Genomic DNA, 21,232 nt, shown 5'->3' on the forward strand with positions numbered 1-21,232 from the left:
GACCATGTCTCTTGTACAGCCTGCAGAACCACAATAATCCCAATAAACCTCTTTTCTGTTCTTTATAAACTACTCAGACTCAGTTATGCCTTTACAGCAACATAAAATGAACTCATACACCTGCCAAACTAAGCAGCTGTTCATTTCTAGGCCATATACCCTGCAACCTCTCTCAGAAAGAGCCCAACTTAGTCTCTGCCTGGTAACCAGCATTAGTCTTTCAAAGCCTATCTCTAATATCTGTGAAAATTTCCCATATTCTCTAAAGCCATCCCAATCCCACTACAATGCTCCTTTCCCAAATATTTCTATTTTTATTTATATCACCAATAATATTCATCGCCCTATGTTATAGTTAATTTCATGTACACCCTCCCAATAAACAGAACAATTCACTTCATTACCTTAGTATCTCTGGATCTGGCATATGGTGGCTAATGATACAGGAATGCTTACGTTCAGAAAGCCTGACTGAAAAATAGACTCCATTTATGGTGCTATAACAAATATTGTTAAAATAAAACAAATTGGTCTTTTGAAATAGCTTCCATTATTTATGTAGGGTATAGAGAAAAAGGCTCAGTCACTCGGAGGATGATTACCACTGTTTAAATTTTATATCTTGGCATAACCAAAACAATTCTAATCTCGAGTTACTGTGGTACTCAAAAAAGTTATTTAAATAAGAGACAACATTTCCCTTTAACCAAAACATAGATGTGTTCCATTCCAAATAGGTCTTGGTCTAATTCATAAATATTGGTGATAATTTGTTACATCATCTTATAATTAAAGCCCTAAAATACAATAGATTCTAGAACATTATGCCACAGGATATTAAAAGCAAAACTTCCTTTTTTTTTTTTTTTTTTTTTTGAGACGGAGTTTCACTCATGTTACCCAGGCTGGAGTGCAATGGCACGATCTCAGCTCACCGCAACCTCCACCTCCTGGGTTCAGGCAATTCTCCTGCCTCAGCCTCCTGAGTAGCTGGGATTACAGGCACGCACCACCATGCCCAGCTAATTTTTTGTATTTTTAGTAGAGATGGGGTTTCACCATGTTGACCAGGATGGTCTCGATCTCTTGACCTCGTGATCCACCCGCCTCGGCCTCCCAAAGTGCTGGGATTACAGCCTTGAGCCACCACACCCGGCCTATTTTTTTTTTTTTTTTTCCATGTTTTAAACGAAGCTTCTTCTAAAGAAGTCATTTTATTCACAGTTGCAAATTTCTTTTTAACACAATGTATACATGCTGGAATCAAACACCTGAAGGAGCTGGAATCTTATGAATACAGCCAGGGCAACAGTGTAGAGAATCATGAACAAAAACATCACAGTCCACACAGAAGACATTTTGGCACACAGCACAAACATAAATATGTTGGTCTTTCAATTCCCCCTGACATCCATAACAAAATCTTTCTCCATTATATTTTTCTAGGGGAATTTCTTGAAAAGCATCCAAAGGAAACAAATGATGGTAAGACCGTGCCAAGTGGGGGACAGACACCAAAGTAAGACCACAGATTTTACATTCAACAGGTAGCTCACAGTACTTTGCTCGACACTGTGGGCAGAAATAGCCTCCTAATGTAAGCCCTGGCTCAGTATTGCCATCCAAATGCGCCATGCTGAAAGAGGGTTTTGCATCCTGGTCAGATAAAGAAGCAATGGTGTGCTGAGGAAATCCCACACGAATAAGTGAGCATTCAGAACTTGAGCTAGCAGGAGGAGGACTAACATGATGTGTGGGTAATTCTTTGTAATGGCTTTCATCTAAAATAACATGGTATGTGCCACCAGTTTCACGAGCAAGTACAGTGCAAACTCGAACCTCTGCAGACAATCCAATAACAGATACTCTAATTTTAGCTGCCTTTAGGGTCTTGATTAGATCATAAATATTAGATGGATCACAAGTTGTAAGGCTGCTGAAGATGATTAGTACTTCTCGAATTGTATGTCCGGGCATATGTTTTAGAGTTTGCATAGCCATGCTTAAGGAATTATAAAGAGATGGCTCTCCATGGCAGGTTATATCCACAGCTTTCTTCAAAGATGTTATATGTTTTCTTGGGTTTCCTGAGAGTTCAGTCAGTTTTTCAGCTCTTTTACTCTTAGTTACAATTATTCCAATCTGACTAATAGGATTTTGATCAAAATGTTCCTCTACAAAGTATTCCAACAACTTTAAAGTACATGTCAGTCTATTAGGCTTTAAATCTTGGTCTTCCATTGTTCTTGATCCATCTACTACCACATAAAGGTGACTCATCATTCCAAGTCGAACTTGTCCATGGTACTCAAATACTCTTTTTCTCTTTGCCTTAAATAGAATGTCTTCTATTGTAGCTTTAAGTGATCCAGATTCATCTTCTTTAAGAATCTCCCATGTTCTTTCATTGCCTCCTTCCCATTGCTTAGTTCTTTCAGGTTCTTCATCCATTTTTTTTAAATGTATTTTATTATTCAATAATCGGCCCCGCTGGAAGGACGCTCCCCCCCCCCTTTTTTATTTATTTATTTTTTTTTTTGAGGCAGTTTCTCTCTTGTTGCCCAGACTGAAGTGCAATGGTGTGATCTCAGCTCACCATAACCTCCAACCTCCAGGTTCAAGTGATTCTCCTGCCTCAGCCTCAGGAGTAGCTGGGATTACATGCATGTGCCACCACACCCAGTTAATTTTGTGTTTTTAATAGAGACAGGGTTTTCCCATGTTGGTCAGGCTGTTCTTGAACTCCCGATACCAGGTGATCCGCCCACCTCAGCCTCCCAAAGTGCTGGGATTACAGGTGTGAGCCACTGCGCCTGGTCAGCAAAACTTCTTTTGGTACTTCTGTGACTAGTCTTCCTCTCTCCTCCAAAGGCAGCTGAACCCCAAAGGGCCCTCTTAGTATATAATTCCTTTTTGAATGCTCTTTGCTTTAAACTTTCTCAAACTCAGCCTCTAAATACACTGCTTCTACTTCCCAACCCTTCTGCAAATTTTGGCTTGTTATTTCCTAGTCTTTGCTCCCAGGAGCTTGGGTCTCCAATGTCCTCTTTCTAGACTATTGACCTGTACTCCATCTTAATTTTCTTGTGGTCTCTAGTGGCATTTCATATTACTCACCATTCTTTCTACTTGAAATTCTCTTCCCTTGGTTTCATCAGTATATTTTCCTGTTACTTCATCCAACTCTTCAAATGCTCCTTTTCTGTTTTCTCAGCAGAATCTTCTCCCGCACCCATGACCATGGGCCTTCCCCAAATTTCTATCCTTAGCTCTCATCTATTCTCCATTTGTGCTCTTCTCTTGGATCCCCTGAAGATCTCTTCTTTCTGATAAAATCAGTGATCACTTGTGTAGTGATAACTCCCCCAATTTTGTATCTGTACTTCTGACTTCTCAGCTCCACTCATGTCTCCAACTGCTCAGCAGACAGATGCACAGGATATCCCACCAGCCCATCAAGGCCACCCAGAAGGTCATTGGTTTTCCCCTTACCATCACCCCCATGTCTCTCAGTAGTCTACTGTTTCTTAATCTCTCAGGCTAAAAACTTTTGTTACCTTTAACAAATCTCTTTCTTTCACCCTCTGTGCCCTATGTCCAAGTCCCTTTCTCTCTTCCTTCAAAGTGTGATCTCTTCTATTCAATCTTGCATCCCCAACTGAGTCCTGACCTTTATCACTGAGTCCTGACCTTTATCACTGAGTCCTGACCTTTATCACTTCACTCTGAGATCATCATCTCAGCTTCAGAGCTTATCCCTCTCACTGCGGACTCTGCTCATTTCTAACTATTTTACATAGAATTAATAGATGTTGTTTCTTAAAACACATTTTTTTTAATTTACCAAAATTTAATTGAGCAAAAATCAATTTGGGAATAGAGCCACCCACAAACCAGAATGGATTCAGAGAGACTCCAGCACAGGTCGTGTCGTTGAAAAAGATTTATGAGCAGAAAAAGGAAAGTGATGAACAGAAACACATTTTTTTTTTAAGCTCAGAGTAGTAAGATGACTTATCCACTGGTATCACAACAAACAATAAATAAAAGAGCCAAGAACAAAACTTAATTCTGCCTCCCTCCAAAGCCTGCATGCTTTCCATTGCCCCACTGATCCTTGGTCTAACATTCAAAATTCAGACACAGCCTACCTCACCAGCTGGTGGTGGAGTCATTGATTCTCTCCATAGGCCTCTCACTTTCTCATCTGGGGTTCTTGCAGTTTCAACCCTACTAAAAGCTCTAGGATCTGATCCACTTAGGGCTAATTAAAGGATTCCCGACAAAACCACTGAAGCGCTCCACAGGAAATCAGCTTTTTGACCAATTCTACTTAGACTTCACCCAATTCTGGTAACAAGGTCTGGTTCTGTGCTTCAAGCCAAATTATTGCCTTCATTTAGGTCCAATATCTTTGATCCCCTAATGATAGAGTCCTCCAGTAATGGGGACCCTCAGTCCTTTGAGGTCCTGGCTTCCAGTTCTGGTTACTGGCTTCTCTTGACATTAACAACCCACCTAAGTAGATACTCACCTGTATTAGCTGCCCTGTAGTCTGGATGGCTAACATCTTTTCCTTTTATTACCTGGGTATCTGTGAATGTCCTTCTGCTGAAACTATTCAGCTGGCCGTTCAGGTCCTAGACCTGCCTAGACTCTGCTTCCTATAGCTCTCCATACCTGTCCAATCTATCCTGTTCCCAATGAGCCCCCCAGGTACATTATTCTCCACCATTTGTCTGGAAACCTGTATTTCAGCCAATTATTTTTTTTTTAATTCTTAATCTTTACCAGACTTGTTTCAAAAGCCCAGGTCCTTTCTGAAGCTGGCAAGCTATCTTTTCTTCCTTGAAGATCCACTGTACAGTAATCAATCAGTAAGATGTACTGAGTGCCAACTGACTGCCGCTCTGTGCTGTACACAGAACATTTCTGGTTTTTGTGTTTTTCTTTTATAATTTAAACTTTTATTTTAGATTCAGGGAGCACAGGTGTAGGTTTGTTACCTGGGTATATTACAGGATGTTGAGGTTTGGGGTACACATAATCCCACCACCCAGATAGTGAGCACATTACCCAAATGGTAGTTGTTCAGCCCACACCCTTTTCCCCCTCTCTGCAGCCTCTAGTAGCAGAACATTTCTTGATCAGACCAGCAGTCAATAAACTAAAGAAAGTTCTAAACTTAGGAGTCGCATTAAATCAAATGAAGACTTTTTTAATGTATCATTTCCCCATAACTAAACCAAAATCGGTCCTCAACTGGCTCAGATTTATTAGATAAATTCATAGTCAATAAATTTGCACTTTCCTCAAATCTAAAGAGAGAAAGCACCGCTCCGCATAAAACATCAATACTTTTCTTCTACTTCACATCACTTTAGGATAATTATACTGCCATCTAGTGTCTACCAAAGGAGGAAATCGTTGACATAGCTAAGAAACTATCAATAGAAAACATTCTAAATAAGGACTAATCATGAAACCTTTTTTAAAATTTTTATTATATTTCTTACTACACCCAGCTAATTTTTGCACTTTTAGTAGAGATGGGGTTTCACCATGTTGACCAGACTGGTCTCAAACTCCTGACCTTGTGATCTACCCGCCTCGGCCTCCCAAAGTGCTGGGATTACAGACGTGAGCCACCGTGCCCGGCCAATGATGAGATATTTAAGTATCTAAAACAGGCAATACTTTCCAATGAGCAAAAAAAGTGTCTCCAGTCAATAAAAAGAAATATGTCTTCCAACTCTGAGATTACAAACATTGTCTTTAAAACTATAACTTATGCTTATCAAGAACAGGAAACTAGGTGTCAGATTCACAAGCAGCATGGTGCTTAAAAGAACAATTCAAATATATTATTTAAGGAAAGAAACCTGAAATTTATTTTTCTTTCATAGAACATGAATGTATAATTCACCCTTCATATGAACCACCTGAAAACTAGCAATTAGACGCTGAAATTAAGAAAATTTGGGCTTACCTGAAAGTGCAAAATAATTGTCCAGATTAATCCCAAAGTCAATTTGGGATTTCCATCCGTTATGTCATCATTTCTAATATTCACTAATTTCACCTGTTTTGCAAGTGAAGAAGAGATAAAATCAACTGTTTATCAAACCTGAACAAGTTATCTTTACCTACATAAAAGCAATTCTAAATTATACAAAGAAAAAAATTGAATAATTTAAATGCCAGTAGTCACCCAAATACTGTTTTACCCTTATTCTCAATCGTCTTATATTTACAAATTATTGAATAACAACAAAGAAAAAGCAGGTATTATTGCATTCTCGTCTTCTACAGCAGAAGTCCCAACCCAACCCCACAGCCTATACAATAGGGACTGGGCCGCTCAGTAGATGTGCAGCAGGCAAGGGAGTATCACCACCTGAGCTCTGCCTCCTGTCCGATCAGCCACAGCATGAGCTTCCTATAGGAGTGCAAACCCTATTTGTGAACTGCACAGTTGAGGAATCTAGGCTGCACACTCCTTATAAAAATCTAATGCCTGATGATCTGAGGTGAAACAGCATCATGCTGAAACAACCCCCACTTGCCCCACCACCCAGCTCATGGAAAAATGGTCTTCCAGGAAACCAGTCCCTGTTGCCCGAAAGGCTGGGGACTGCCGTTCTAGAGCCAGTACCAAAAGCACTCACTTGTAAATACAAAAATACAACTTCTCAAGTGAGAGATCTTAAATACATGACATCTTAAAATTAGAAATAATTTTGTCTTTTAAAAATAAACTTTATTTTACTCTTACCATTAACTTTAAAACTATTCTAACAATTCTAACAACTTTCTCAAACTTCTGCTACAAGATTTTAAAATAACAAGCATTATTTTGCTATCAATATGCCATAAATAAATACATAAGTCACTGGGCATTCGGAAGGCTGTTCAAACATTTTAAAATAATATAATACTCATATTTAAAGCTTATCAACTGTCAAACTGTACATTCAGGTAAATAAATGCAATGATCTTTAACATTCACTTCCTGGACAAAATAATTTAATATCATGAATTAAATACTGAGAATTATATACTATGATATGTAACATTTTACTTCTTGAACAAAATACTGCCAGAAAACATTTCAGAAGTATCCTTCTGGAAACTTTCACTAGAAAGATGAATAACGAGCAAACACCAATACATTTAAAATATTTAAGCACTGAGGATTTACTAGTGTTTAATAGCAAAAAGCATTTTAATATTCATAATATTGAAGAAGAATAATAAAGAAATAATAAAAGCTAGTGTTCACCTCTCCCCCTTTTTCTCTTGCTTTTTTTTGGCTGGGGGGGAGGACAGGGTCCCATTCTGTTACCCAGGCTGGAGTACAATAGTGCAATCACGGCTCACCACATCTTCAACTTCCTGGGCTCAAGTGATCCTCCCACCTCAGCCTCCCAAAGTGCTGGGATTGCAGGCGTGAGCCACCACATCCAGCCTCTCCCTTTTTTTCAAACTATTAAAAAACAAAATTGTTGCCCCCCGACTCTCACTGTCTTCAGTAATTTTCAACTCTCCTACATTATTTTTCTTTTTTCTAGTAACTGAAAAACTACTACTATTTTGGCTTATGACACTACAATACATAGCACCACCAAATCAAGATCATGTCCAATATATTATTAATTCTTTTCCAAGATTTCTCCAGATACCTCAACTCAGTTGGGGGCTACTGTCAGAAATATACTGTTGTATCTTTAACTACTCATACATTATCCAGTATTATCTACTTATAAAAAAACAAATGTTGTCTTATCACTAAGTATGACAAATGCTTACACTAAATTAAAAGTATTATATAAAGTATTTTTATAAAAATTAAGTATTTTTATATACTAAGCATAATATGTAATCTTCCCCACAACTAAGAAGTGTTCATAGGCATTCTTAACATTCTGTTGCTACTAAAATGTCATTAACTTCCTAGGCAAATGCAATCCAGATCAAACAGAAAGAAAATCAGAAGTTCTTATACCAATGGAAATGTAGTCACTTATAATTCCTCTGGGATTATCCATACTATCAATTTCCTTTTCTTGGGAACAAATGTTTAAACATGTTTTTAAATATTTGCTTCACCAAAGCACAAGCTTACTGGTTATAATTCACAGGCAAATTTAACCTTGTCACTCCCTGACATGTTTCTACGTAGATGTATTAGTAACATATGTTTATATGATTATAGTCTTTTAAAAGCATCATACCTGGCGTCTTTTCAAATAGTCAAGTGCAATTTGTACATTCTGTAGTCTGTGAAAACGCATCCGACCTTTTTCTCTGGGCTAAGAATAGAAAAATGCAGGTATAAAAAACAGTTTCTGTTATCACAGACCGTGCTAATTTTAATATACTTTCTGTTCATCTTAATATATCAAAACAGTATTTACTGTTCGGGTAATGTTATAAGATTTTCTAAGAAGTTTTCAATTTCCTCATATTGTCTGAGATTGAAGGTAAAACTATTATAGGGATTTTTTTCCAAATATATTTTATTTAAACATGTACTTTATTACGATTTTTTTATTTAAACAAAAGGAAAATAGAAAATGTCACAGGACATACAGACATTTCATATTTGGTAATAAAACCATTCTGGCCTACAATTACTTAGCTATGGAGGCACAAAAATAAGTAAATATCATTCATCATTTTACCTTCTTATTGAACACTATTAGCAAGAGGGTTTTTACAATTGTATATACACACACACATATATACATATGGCATATTAATGAAAATGAGATAAAGTAGCATGCAGTTAGTATAAAAATCACCAAGAAGGAGAAAGACAGAGAAGGTTTCTTTAGCCATGATAAGGAGAGAAAACCAATTAAAAATATGTATTTCCTCTTTTTTATTTTAGCATTTTCACAAAATTGGACACTACAATCCTCAGAAAGGACTCTATACTCATTTTATACTACTTGGGGATGGACACAATTATTTTCTCAGTCTCAGGAAAAGCGACAAAGGAGAACTATTTTCCTTAATGCCGTTTCCCTTAAGAAACGTTACAAGTTAGCATGAAGGAAAACATAAGGAAACAGAGCTGAGAAATGCTTAACAAAAATATAAAGAATGGAGCTGAAATTTATCACATAAAATCTTCCAAAGGGAAAAAAGAAAAAAGACAATTGACAGCTTGGCTTCTTCAATATGCATAGGTTGCTGAAACCAAAGGTGCCATAATAAAACAGACAGCCCACCACAGAAGGAAAAATAAGTATGTTGATAAATTTACCCACTGGATCCAACAAAAGCACAATTTCCAATAAAATCGAGGCGCACTAGGTATGTAGAAGACAAAAGAAGCACGTCTGTCTTGCAAAGGTTAGCTTCAGTCAACTAAGTGCCACGGAGATTAAACAGCTCTGTGAGTCCTATCGGGATACTGGATTTTTAAATCTCCCTTTTAAATACCTTGAGACATATTAGAAAGGTAAAAAATGTCCATCAAATACCTATTGCTAATAGGTGTAGTTTAAAGCAGAAACTTAAATACTAAATAAAATTTCCCTAAGTTCTTTCATAAAAAGCAATAACTTTTGCCATGTTTGAAATATCACTTTCAGAAACTGAGTGAATTTGCACAAAAATTAGCAGACTGGGTGTAAAATTTCCATGTTTATATACAATGTATATAAAATTGTTTAACTAAAATGTCATCATGTACTTTAAGTCTGCTTAATTACCATGCGGTGCACAGTAATGTGTAAACAATTCAATCATTTTAGCTCTCTGAAGAGAATTTAAAAGAGAAAATATTTCCTTTGTCCAATTTTTTGGTACATACACATCCACCTTACTGTGGGTTTGGTCCTTTCTATACTTTTCTAAAAAGGAGCCTGAACCCAGGAGTTACTTCTCTATCAGGTTAGCGCTCACCGCATGGGAACGGCTAGGTTAGTCAAGTTATGGGGGCGACACCTACCCCCTTATCCTCATCCTCCACATCCTCATGCTGTTCATATTCGCATGCTTCTGTTGCACTCACCAATCGTAAGGTCTTCAAAAAATCTCGCTCCCTTGGCTAATGAATACAACAGACAGAAGATAGGACAGCAAAGACACAAGACAGACCAGAAATGAAAAGAAGAGCATGAACAGAACATAATGAAGGAGAACAGGTAACCAAGAAGGGGAAGTAATGTTCACAAAAAAAGAAATGACACCTGCGGAATGGGTTAGACCATTTTTCAGAAAGCAATGTTTATTTTCTTGCTATTTGTAAGTCTTTTAATATGTGGTTATATTACGCATCCAACTTCTGCTAAGCAAAAAAAAACCCAAAGGTAAAAAAGAAGCAAGAACAAAAACAGTATTTTAATTATAGAACTGATTATATAAGTGAAGTAATCAAACTGCTTCAGTCTCTCAAATTCCTATCAGTTGAGGTTTGAAAATGCTTAGGAATCTAACCAGAACTACTTTTTCAGGCAGAATTCACAACTCAAAAGTTGAATCTTGCAAAAATCTAAACAGTCTGCATTGAAAATACATTGGTCATATGCAGAAAAGATTACATGTTCTTTAAAATAAATAAGAAAGCTAAAACTTACCAAGGTATCTCCTGAAAGAACCTCTAAAAGAGAAATCAAATTGTGTCCATCTCTTAAGTCTTCATAGAGATCATTCACATGTTTTCGAACCTGCAAAGAGAAAAGCAAAATTTTGGGTCCTAGAACTCAGGATCTTCCTTAACATCCTTAAACATAAAAAGGAGACAAGTAAAAAACATTCCTCACATGGTATTCATTCATGCACCTATTTTTTTAATTTTTAAAACTCTCTTATTACTGAAAAACTGAATTTAATTTAAAAACTAAAAAAAGCACATTTCAGATTAATAATTCATAAAGACAATTCAAATTTTTAAGGCACTAGAACAAACATAAGCCTGGACTACTATATTGGGTTATAATTCTTCAAATACAGTCAATGCCTTGACTTTACTCACGATTCCCAATATGGCGACCAGAGCCACCTTAACAAGAGGGTAGAGTTTTCACCCCTGCCGTTGATCTTACAGCCCAAAACAGGATCAAGGATGCAGAGGAACATTTTTTAAAATTCATAGTTGTGAGCCGGGTGATGGGTACATGAGACTCCATATATTATTTTGACAACATCCTATGAGCCTATAATTATTACAAAATTTTTTTTGAAATCCATACATGTCAGGTTAGAAGGCCTCTGTCCAAACCCTCCTCTGCACAACAGTAGTCTTCCTACAATGGAAGATTTTTTGGGGGACAGAGTCTCCCTCTGTAGCCAGGCTGGAGTACAGTGGTGCGATCTCAGCTCACTGCAGCCTCCACCTACCAGGTTCAAGCGATTCTCCTACCTCAGCCTCCCAAGTAGCAGGGACTACAAGCATGTGCCACCACGCCCAGCTAATTTTTGTATTTTTAGTAGGAATGGGGTTTCACCATGTTGGCCAGGATAGTCTTGATCTCTTGACCTCGCAATCCGAACACCACAGCCTCCCAAAGTGCTAGGTTGCAGGCGTGGGCCACCGCGCTCAGCCCTAGCATGGAAGATTTTCAAAACTAAATAGCACTAGCACAAAATTAACATTCAACCTGCAATAGCTTCCCTCATTCCACAGGCCTGATTTAAAAGCTTGTGATTTTAGAACCCAAACCATCAAAGATTTCTCAAAAGCTTTTTTCAGCCTGCCAAGTAAGGATAGCTCTAGTAACCACGTGGCCCACTACAAGGTTTGTGTTGGACAGACAAATGTCAAAGCAGACTATTGAGATGGTTGTTCCACAGTGAGCTGGCATATTTCCATTTTATCGCCTTTTAGGGATTTGGGGCTGCTCGCATGAAAGGAGCCAAAGAAGTGGGCCAGAAAGAAGCAGGAACCAGAATCCCACCTAATTCACCCATGGCACACACCCTATATACAAATGAATCCAACTCCTTTGCACTTCCAAAATGTTAAGTGAGCATATAGCACAAAGTAATGAAAAGATCTAAACTTATGATCAAAACTCTTTAACTACACAAACTCAAGCACAAGAAGAGACCTAATGTAAACTGGAAGGAAATTTTATGGTAAGTTTCTCGGTCCCAAAAAATAGTTTAAATCCCATAAAACCTTATTATCTTAGTTGACTCTCCATATATATACACATTTTACAGTATCTTTTGTTAGTGTCAGAAAATGTTTTTGATTGACAAAGAAAAAGTTCCCTTAGGAATTGCATATCAAATTTACCAGCTTTTACATACAGTGTTCTAGTACAGTTAACCTAAGTCACAGAACCTTTTAATATTTAATTACCCCCCAGGTATTATTAACTACAAATAATAGAAGTACTTAGCTTAGGCTCAATAACTCTACCGCAAAGTAACTGTTCATGTCAATAGTACCTTTGAAATGACAGTAAAACTAAAGGCAAGTCAAATTACTTTTAACTAGATCTCCACATTTACAAATTGACATTTTATTTTGATTTTCTAATTCCCAAGGAATATCAGTTGAATCTCTGGTGTCACAAGATAATATCACAGTAAGACAAAGTTTAAAAACACTTTATTTCCCCCCTAAAAATGTTTTAACATATTTAAGCAATCCTTCTTAAGAAAAACCTGTAAATACGGCCGGGCCCAGTGACTTACACCTGTAATCCCAGCACTCTGGGAGGCCAACATGGATGGATCACCTGAGGTCAGGAGTTCAAGGCCAGCCTGGCCAACACGGCGAAACCCCATCTCTACTAAAAACACAAAAATTAGCCGGGCATGGAGGTTTGTGCCTGTAATCCCGGCTACTTGGGAGGCTGAGACAGGAGAATCACTTGAATCCGGGAGGGAGAGGTTGCACTGAGCTGAGATCGAGCCACTGCACTCCAGCCTGGGCAACAGAGTGAGGCTCCATCACAAACACACACACGCACACACACACACGTATAAAAAACCAAACAAGTTACAAAGGAATTATCCATTCAGTTAGAATACTTATGTTGGGATACCATGAAACAACAACTCCCTCAACTTCTCAACTACATTTCAGAGATGAATCAATTTTCAAGGGCCTTTTCAAAAGATATCTACTACATGCATGACATGTACACAAACAGATAAGCACTTAGTGAAATGAGTACTAAAACTGAAATTTTCTACTCACAGACCAATTCATGGAAGACAATTTTTCCACAGATGCAGGAGAGGGTGGTTTTGGGATAAAACTGTTCCATCTCAGATCATCAGGCATTGGATTCTCATAAGGAGAGCACAACATAGATCCCTCATGCACAGTTCACAATAGGGTTCACAGCCAGGCACAGTGGCTCATACCTGTAATCCCCAGCACTTTGGGAGGCAGGGGTGGGTGGATAACTTGAGGTCAGAATTTTGAGACCAGCCTGGCCAACATGACAAAACCCAGTCTTTACTAAAAATACAGAAAAAAAATTAGCTGGGCGTGGTGGGCACCTGTACTCCCAGCTTCTTGGCAGAATAAGACAGGAGAATCACTTGAACCCAGAAGGCGGAGGTTGCAGTGAGCTGAGATCGTGCCACTGCACTTCAGCCTGGGCAACAGAGTGAGATTCCATCTTAAAAAAAAAAAAACAGAGTTTGTGCTCCTATGAAAATCATATGCCACCACTGATCTGACAGGAGGCGGAGCTCAGGTGGAAATGCTGCAGCCCAGTTCCTAACAGGCCACGGACTGGGCCATTGCCTGTCTGTGGTCTTGGGTTTGGGGACTCCTGTATTAGAGTGCTCTAAGAATTCACCCAGTCCCATTCCAAGATACAAGCTTGAATTTATAAGGCTAAGGTCTACTTGAAAACAAGGCTGAAAAGCTAAGCTTGTGAATGTTATGTACATTAATGCATCTAAATATATGTACTTCTCAGTGTATCTCCAAAAGAAACAGAAAGAACCCTAACTCTAAAAGAGCCTGAATGGGAACACTAAAAGATTATATTTATACAAACAATATGATGCAGCTCCTGATTCTCAGCCAGCTGCTTGATTTCTCAAACTAGATGACTTTATTGAGCACGTCTGATATCCTCCGTACACAGAAGGACAGCTGAATCCAAGCACATGATTGGTTTGGGGCCTTCCAGGACTTAACAGTGCTGAGAATTCTGTGCCCTCTGGCCTACTATACCAGACTCACATCTCACTCTATATTCCACTTCTTGTGTCTTTCTCACTCCAGGACAGTTAAAGATGGGGTGTGATTCTGAACACTTATCTCATAGGAAGGCAATTTCACAACTTGCTTTCCATATTGAACATAACCCTCTATATAAGGGAAACTTTCCAAAACCAGGTGTCATTTGTTACCATCGCATTTATGCGACACAAAGAAAAAACAGACACGTTTAGAGAAGGGAAATAACAATATTACGTCATGCAAATCTAAATTAGGAAAAGAGAAAAGCTGTGGTAAAACAAAAAGCATTAAGCCCCTGGCCTTATGAATTTGCACCAACAGCCTAAACTCTCTAGGCTTCAGTTTTTTTATCTGCAAAATAAAGGCTGGAAAACAGAACTTCTAGCTCAGCCTAGAAAACAAAAAGTCTATAATCTTTAAATCAAATTATCATCATTTAAAAAACAAAATCAATGACCTGTCAACTTAAAAAATGTACAAAATAAAAGCTACTCTTAAGACTTATGGCTTAATTTCTTAATAATTTTAGGGAAAAAATGCAGTGATAAACTAATTTAACTTCTATAATGCGTGAAAAAATCCAGAGACACTGGCTATCCCGTGATACTGCCTTTTTTTCCCGTCTCAGTTGATTATTCTGAGGGTCCACGGAAATGCTGTATATGAAAATGTAAGATATCATTCTTTGAAAAGCAAACGTCACTAACAATAATAAATAGTAATATACATACCATGAGTCACTACTAGATGCCTAACGTTGTGCTAAGTGCTTTAGAATACTGGGTCAGTTTCATCAGCACAAATGAATGGAATAAAAGAGGATGCTATTAAAAATTTAAAAATCAACATTACAGGTAAAGGGTGGTTGTAAATGAACTGAGGGGGAAATAATTGGGGTTTCAATCTGATCTAGTGAGAAATGTAAGCGAAAGAAAAGAACGGAAAGTAAACAGTTAAGCCTACATAGAAAAGCTTTTCTTTGACCCCAAGTGTGAGTCACAGACATTTGGCCTGGTAACTGTCCTTCACAGATGACTATACTAACTGCCATTATCCCTAAAATTCTACTTTCAGTTTTTAGTAAAGCATTCCTTCTTCTCTTTTTGGATATTTTCTCCCTATGGGACAAAAGACTGTCTGAATAAATAGTGCTAGAGGAAGTGATGCGCAAAGTAAAAGCACTATAAAATACTCTGGGATTAACTTACATAACCTGAATTACATAACAAGGGTGATACAGCATTTTCTGTATTTCACACAATTCTTAGAATTTTGCAGTACTTTTAAAAAAATACGTGTACACCATTGCACCTAGAATTTACCTCTAGGGGGCACTAATCTTTAACTTAAAAGAATATCCCAAGAAAGAAAAATAGACTAGAAAATATTCTATGGGCAACAAAAATTCTAAACAAGATGCTGGTGATGACATGAACAATACTTCAAATGTATTTTGCACTGAGAACAGAGTAGATCACACCAGCTCTGTATTACCTGAATGGCTTAGCTGATCCAAAATACTACACTGAAAATTTCCCTTTTGTTAAACTATAATTGTTTGGTTTTATGTAGGCTATATCAAATTCAACTTTGAAGAAAAGAGAATCATCATATAGCTGCTTACTTAATGTTTAAACTTTATTTTTTAAAAGGCTGACATTACAGTGGTGGATGTCAATCTAGACAAATTCCACAAAAATTTTACTTTCCATTATTTAACCATATCATTATCGTTTCACTGCAATTCAGTTCAGGTCACAATGTATTTATTGAGCATCTATCTGTCGTACGGCAGGGTATCCTTTAACTTCTATAGGTACAAAGATCAATAATGACGGTGCCACCTCTTGAAGCCTATAATCTGAGAGGAAAGAAATTGCAGTATAAAGTAAATGCATTCAGAGCATACTCAGAAAGCTACAAGGAGCTTTAACCCAATCTGTGGTCCTCCCAGCAAAGAAGATAGGAATGTTCCAGGTGGAGGGGGGAGCAAGCACAAAGGAAAAGGCAAGGACACAAAACTATATGTGAGTTGCAAGGAAGGAAAGCAGGGGTGAAGTTCAGTGAAGCATGAAGTGGAATATGAGGCTGGAACGATGGGCTGGCGGACATGGTGGCTTTATATGCCGGGTTAAGAAGCTTGAGCTTTTCCTAGACAAAGAAAACTACTGAATTTTAAGCAGAATTAGGACATAATATCTCTGACCAATATAAAAGCTTCCCTGTAAACTACTATCTTAAGCAAAAACAAATCAATCACAGGTAAAATCGAGGGGCTAACCTGTACACAATAATGGAGGAACAGTCCCTCAGGAAAAAAGGAAACTGGAAGAGACGTTCCATTAATGAATATTGGGTAAAATGCATGCCATCTAGTGAGCTCTGCAGCAGCGAGCAACACATCGGCCACACAAAGAGTTCACAGTCCTCTTTTAAAGAAGGTCTATATCTAAAGGACACAGTATTTTGGAAAACAATCAGCTATCTTTAGAAAGAAACATAAATAAAAAAGAAGGTTTGTCCCAAATGAGATCGCCTCACTGGCTTGCACTAACTGGGTGAAGAGAAAAAGGGTAGTTTGCACTAGTGAAAATTATGAATTAAAATATTTTTCAATGCAATCCTTTTTTAGATCAAACAAGTATGTTCATGAAAAATAAGCTATCAGGTTCTCCTGGGAGAGCTCCTTAGATGGCCTAATTGAAAAAATAAAGGTAAGATAAATATCAATATATGAACATATTGATAAGAAAATTATCGCTTTTAAAATACACCAAAACATGCTCAAAAACATTGTATTCTCTTAGGCAGCTGCCTTATCTAAAGTTCTTTTTTCATTACAAATTTATTTCAGTACTACTTCTTCAGGAATTGTGAAAGAATAAAACTACAATTCAGATTCTACATAAATTATAAATTCTAAATTGGTACAGTTAATAGGGAAATATTCTTCTTTGGCATGATAAAAAGTGGTTATGCTTTTTTAAAGTGCTATGTTAGGTCAACATTAAGGCCATACAGAATTCATCTCCTTTAGGTTATTTTCAAATTATGAAATAGGCCGGGCGCGGTTGCTCATGCCTGTAATCCTAGCACTTCGGGAGGCTAAGGTGGGTGGATCACCTGAGGTCGAGTTCAAGACAGCCTGACCATCATGGTAAAACCCCATCTTAAAAAATATATATATATATATGAAATAAAGATATTAGTTATACGTCTTAAGGTATTAGTGGATAAAATAACAGAGTTTTTAAAAAATTCACATTGGCACTAGGTGGTACAAATAATGTGTCTACTTCTTTGGACTTGATTGGCTCTTTGACAAAGAAGTCTTCTTTTTTAAGCTTTTGGGTTGACAATCTATAATCAATTAAAATGCAAAAACTGGCCTTTCCTAGTCTCTCACCACAAGGTGGAAGTACGTTGTCAAATAAAATAAAAACATTTATGAATATATTACAGATAAATACTTTAAGATTTGGGGTATTTTAGTCACTATTTCACCTAGGTATTTTTTTATTCTCTTCTATATAGTTTCACCATGGTTTCAAGAAAGCTTTTTTAAAAGCTATTTCAGGCCGGGCGCGGTGGCTCACGCCTGTAATCCCAGCACTTTGGGAGGCTGAGGCGGATGGATCACAAGGTCAAGAGATCAAGACCATCCTGGTCAAAATGGTGAAACCCCGTCTCTACTAAAAATACAAAAAATTAGCTGGGCATGGTGGCGCGTGCCTGTAATCCCAGCTACTCAGGAGGCTGAGGCAGGAGAATTGCCTGAACCCAGGAGGCGGAGGTTGCGGTGAGCCAAGATTGCGCCATTGCACTCCAGCCTGGGTAACAAGAGCAAAACTCCGACTCAAAAAAAAAAAAAAAAAAAAAAAAACCTATTTCAATTCTTAAATATTTTTAAGTATGTAACTCTTTCTGTAACAGAGGTTTGGGTTGGTTGGTTCTGGTTTGGTCTGGATTTACGTCTCTGTCTTTCCTTTCAAATCTTCCCTTTTATTAGCAAGAAAACAGGAAAAAAAATCTATTTTTGCCCATATTTTCCCCTGAACTTGTAGATTTTTAAAATCGTGCAAAGGTTAAAGAATTTTAAATTAGTTTTATTTAAATTATACCTATGAACAAAATTCACACTCGTTCAGAAAAATGTGTATTTCCTCATCAAATCCTCCCTTCTAATGACTCTCTTGTAACGTTATACCAAATTCATACATCAGAATCATTGTAAATTGGAAATTGATCATTATAAATTAGAAATGTATTTAAGTAAAAACATTCTGTTCTTCTTTGAAACAACAACAAAAGACAGCTCCAGAGACAGACACAGCAAGCTCTCAAGCCATCTGCTTCTAACAAGGTCACTTTACCAGACTAACTTTCCTCTTTATACCCATCATTGGTTTCAAAGAAATCTTAATCATGGTTGATGGTAAGATGGAAAAATATGTAGGGGAGCAGCACTGCAGTGCAGGGCATGGTATGATTCCAGGTAAAAGGCAGTCTGAAGACCCTGAGCAGCTGGTGAGTGGGTAGAGAAGCGTCAGAAAAGGAATATAAGGACGTGACAAATAAAAATTTCAACTACTTTGCAATTCTGATTAAAGTGCTGGTTGTGGCAATTGCTCTGAATACTTCTGAGTTGAATCATCCCTTTTGGGGTTGTAGGTCAAATGAGCTATAGGTTGTCAATGCCTGACCTATAACACAGTCATTCAACAATTTAATAGATACCTGCCCCAAATAAGAACTGTTTTCTCCCCTTCTAGCATCACTTAAACTACTGACTTTTTACAACAAAGCTGTTGATAGAAAAAAAATAGATATAGGGCCAGGCGCGGTGGCTCACGCCTATAATCCCAGCAATTTGAGAGGCCTAGGTGGGCGTATCACAGGGAGGGTGGATCACAAGCTCAGGAGTTCAAGACCAGCCTGACCAACATAGTGAAACGCCGTCTCTACTACAAACACAAAAATTAGCTGGGCATGATGGCATGGGCCTTTAATCCCAGCTACTCCAGAGGCTGAGGCAAGAGAATAGCCTGAACTCAGGAGGTGGAGGTTGCAGTGAGCCAAGATCGTGCCACTGGACTACAGCCTGGAGACTGGACCACAGCCTGGGGGACAGAGCGAGACTCCACCTCAGAAAAAAAAAAAGAAAAAATAGCCATAATGTCAACATACACACACACACACACACACACACACACACACACACACACACACACATCAAAGAACTACCTAAACCTCAAAAATTAACTTCATCTACTTCCTGGATGATGTCTTACACAGCTCTGTCCTTACCCAAACAGTAAGCCACTTGCTGGACTGTTCACAACATAAGTCAGGCTAAAGACTCGGGAGGAAGCAAGGTCCTCATAGAACGAGGTTAGTGCTGGGCAAGCAACAGAATCCACTGATAGATACAGCTCCAAGAAAGGTGCAGCCAGTCAGGAGTGCAGATACCTTCTGGTCATGCCATCATGAGCACTTCCTGGTGTCCCTTTCAGAGCATTATTTGCTAGGGTGAGAGATTAAGATAGGCACGACACAAGTGATTACTTCATCTCTTTTTTTCAAGTCTCAAGGTTTAGAAAATCTAGGGATCTCGGCCGGGCGCGATGGCTCAAGCCTGTAATCCCAGCACTTTGGGAGGCCAAGGCGGGTGGATCACGAGGTCAAGAGATCGAGACCATCCTGGTCAACATGGTGAAACCCCGTCTCTACTAAAAATACAAAAAATTAGCTGGGCATGGTGGCGCGTGCCTGTAATCCCAGCTACTCAGGAGGCTGAGGCAGGAGAATTGCCTGAACCCAGGAGACGGAGGTTGCGGTGAGCCGAGATCACGCCATTGCACTCCAGCCTGGGTAACAAGAGTGAAACTCCGTCTCAAAAAAAAAGAAAAAGAAAATCTAGGGATCTCTTCACAGCATATTTTATAGTTTTAAGGTTTTCACAATACTCTGATACTTTCAGGTACTTCATATGCAAACTAATTCACTCCTCTTTAAACATAAGCCCATTTCCACCAGTCCTTGCAAATAAACAACTGAGAACAACTGGTTGCATCCTCTTCATTAAACCTTTGAAATAACCGAGGATTACGATCAAGACAACTGACACAAGGGGAGGAACACTAAAACTATTTTTAAAGACACCCCAGATGATGAGATACCACTGCCTCTGCTACAATCCATTCTGATGCTTAACACCTCTTCCCTGTCAAAGAATGTTTCCTTATATCCAGATGACACTCCAGGTCCCCAGTACCAGGGTTCATATTTTTCTAAAATAAAATCACTCAAAATCACATCTGGGAAACTGATATGTTTGGAATGGAATTATAAATACAGGTTTATTCTTTTATTTTAATTGCTTAATTAAAAATTTGACAGATGCCATATATACTCTTGTTAAATTAATCTCTGCAACAGAAATATACTTTCTGTAGGAGGATTAAAAGTTTCAAAGTGATTACTTCCTAAATGACATCATAAGTTTGTCAAATTTCCAGATTCTAGTCTACTCAGCAGAGATCTCTGGACCACAGATACTCAAAAACTAGTTTTCCCAGTTGTAAAAGCCCAGTGTCACAGAAGAGGAACTGCATTTATGTCTCTTACTAAAGCTTAAATCTAAGTGGAAGTTATTTTCTCTCCAGCCCGTCTGAGCACCCTCTCTTTTAAAGTGACAAGTTTCACCAAGAGCAAGGTAGAGCCAGGTAACACCTAGCAAATCAGAGGCCACACTTCTGAAAGTGAGCCACATGACAGCTGAGGGTTTACTACAAGATGCTCAGGTCCCAGTGCCCTAACCAGAGCTTCATGTCCATTCCTGAAGGCTAGGACAGACTTTGAAACAAAATGTCTGCTGAATATTTGAGGTCACATTCTAAAACCTCTGCTGTCATATTACTCTTTTGATACTCAGTATTCCTTCTACCTGAAATGCTTTCCTGTCCCCACTCCTCCTCTAGTTACTGAAATCTTACTTTTCCTCCTAGGTCAAGTTCTAATGTCAACCAGGCAGTGATGGTTTCCCTCCTCTGCACTACAGAG

The 21,232-nt window shown here is 38.2% G+C and overlaps 2 protein-coding genes and 2 long non-coding RNA genes across 32 annotated transcripts in view; all 4 read right to left on the reverse strand.

Annotated features, from left to right (window-relative positions):
* The window catches only part of DST (dystonin), a 496,895-nt gene that overhangs the window by 232,848 nt on the left and 242,815 nt on the right, over positions 1-21,232 (reverse strand). For 14 of the 27 annotated variants that reach the window (XM_032299818.1, XM_032299806.1, XM_032299804.1 and 11 more), the window contains 4 exons: positions 10,590-10,679; positions 9,962-10,060; positions 8,235-8,312; positions 5,990-6,082 (listed from right to left, as the gene is read on the reverse strand). In XM_032299818.1, coding sequence (XP_032155709.1) covers positions 5,990-6,082; positions 8,235-8,312; positions 9,962-10,060; positions 10,590-10,679 — 360 coding nt within the window. The remainder of the gene's footprint in view (positions 1-5,989; positions 6,083-8,234; positions 8,313-9,961; positions 10,061-10,589; positions 10,680-21,232) is intronic. The other 13 variants (XM_032299802.1, XM_032299799.1, XM_032299808.1 and 10 more) reach the window with 2 other exon arrangements.
* LOC116565887 (general transcription factor IIH subunit 2-like) lies at positions 1,159-2,499 on the reverse strand. 3 transcript variants are annotated; one of them, XM_032299827.1, is made up of 2 exons: positions 2,194-2,498; positions 1,159-2,142 (listed from the first exon to the last, which is right to left on the reverse strand). In XM_032299827.1, the coding sequence occupies exons 1-2, from the start codon at positions 2,449-2,451 to the stop codon at positions 1,264-1,266; spliced, it is 1,137 nt and encodes a 378-aa protein (XP_032155718.1). In that variant the 5' UTR covers positions 2,452-2,498; the 3' UTR covers positions 1,159-1,263. The 3 variants fall into 3 exon arrangements, with proteins under 3 accessions (XP_032155718.1, XP_032155720.1, XP_032155719.1); XM_032299829.1 differs by having other exon boundaries at positions 1,224-1,383; positions 1,424-2,499; XM_032299828.1 differs by having other exon boundaries at positions 1,227-1,423; positions 1,527-2,499.
* LOC116565890 lies at positions 2,900-5,557 on the reverse strand. Its single transcript, XR_004275638.1, has 2 exons — positions 3,711-5,557; positions 2,900-3,670 (listed from the first exon to the last, which is right to left on the reverse strand). It is a non-coding gene; the product is annotated as an uncharacterized LOC116565890 (long non-coding RNA).
* LOC116565891 lies at positions 17,427-19,048 on the reverse strand. Its single transcript, XR_004275639.1, has 2 exons — positions 18,055-19,048; positions 17,427-17,738 (listed from the first exon to the last, which is right to left on the reverse strand). It is a non-coding gene; the product is annotated as an uncharacterized LOC116565891 (long non-coding RNA).

The sequence above is a fragment of the Sapajus apella genome, unplaced genomic scaffold, assembly GCF_009761245.1.
Source record: "Sapajus apella isolate SASKATOON/1434 unplaced genomic scaffold, GSC_monkey_1.0 scaffold41, whole genome shotgun sequence".
Classification (NCBI taxonomy): domain Eukaryota; kingdom Metazoa; phylum Chordata; class Mammalia; order Primates; family Cebidae; genus Sapajus; species Sapajus apella.

Excerpts from the sequence above, each read along its gene's own strand:
- LOC116565887 (XM_032299829.1), bottom strand. The coding sequence starts at position 2,451 with ATGGATGAAGAACCTGAAAGAACTAAGCAATGGGAAGGAGGCAATGAA. Across the intron at positions 1,384-1,423 it reads GAAAAATATAATGGAGAAAG|ATTTATGTTTGTGCTGTGTG; the intron begins ATTTTGTTATGG and ends AAAGACCAACAT.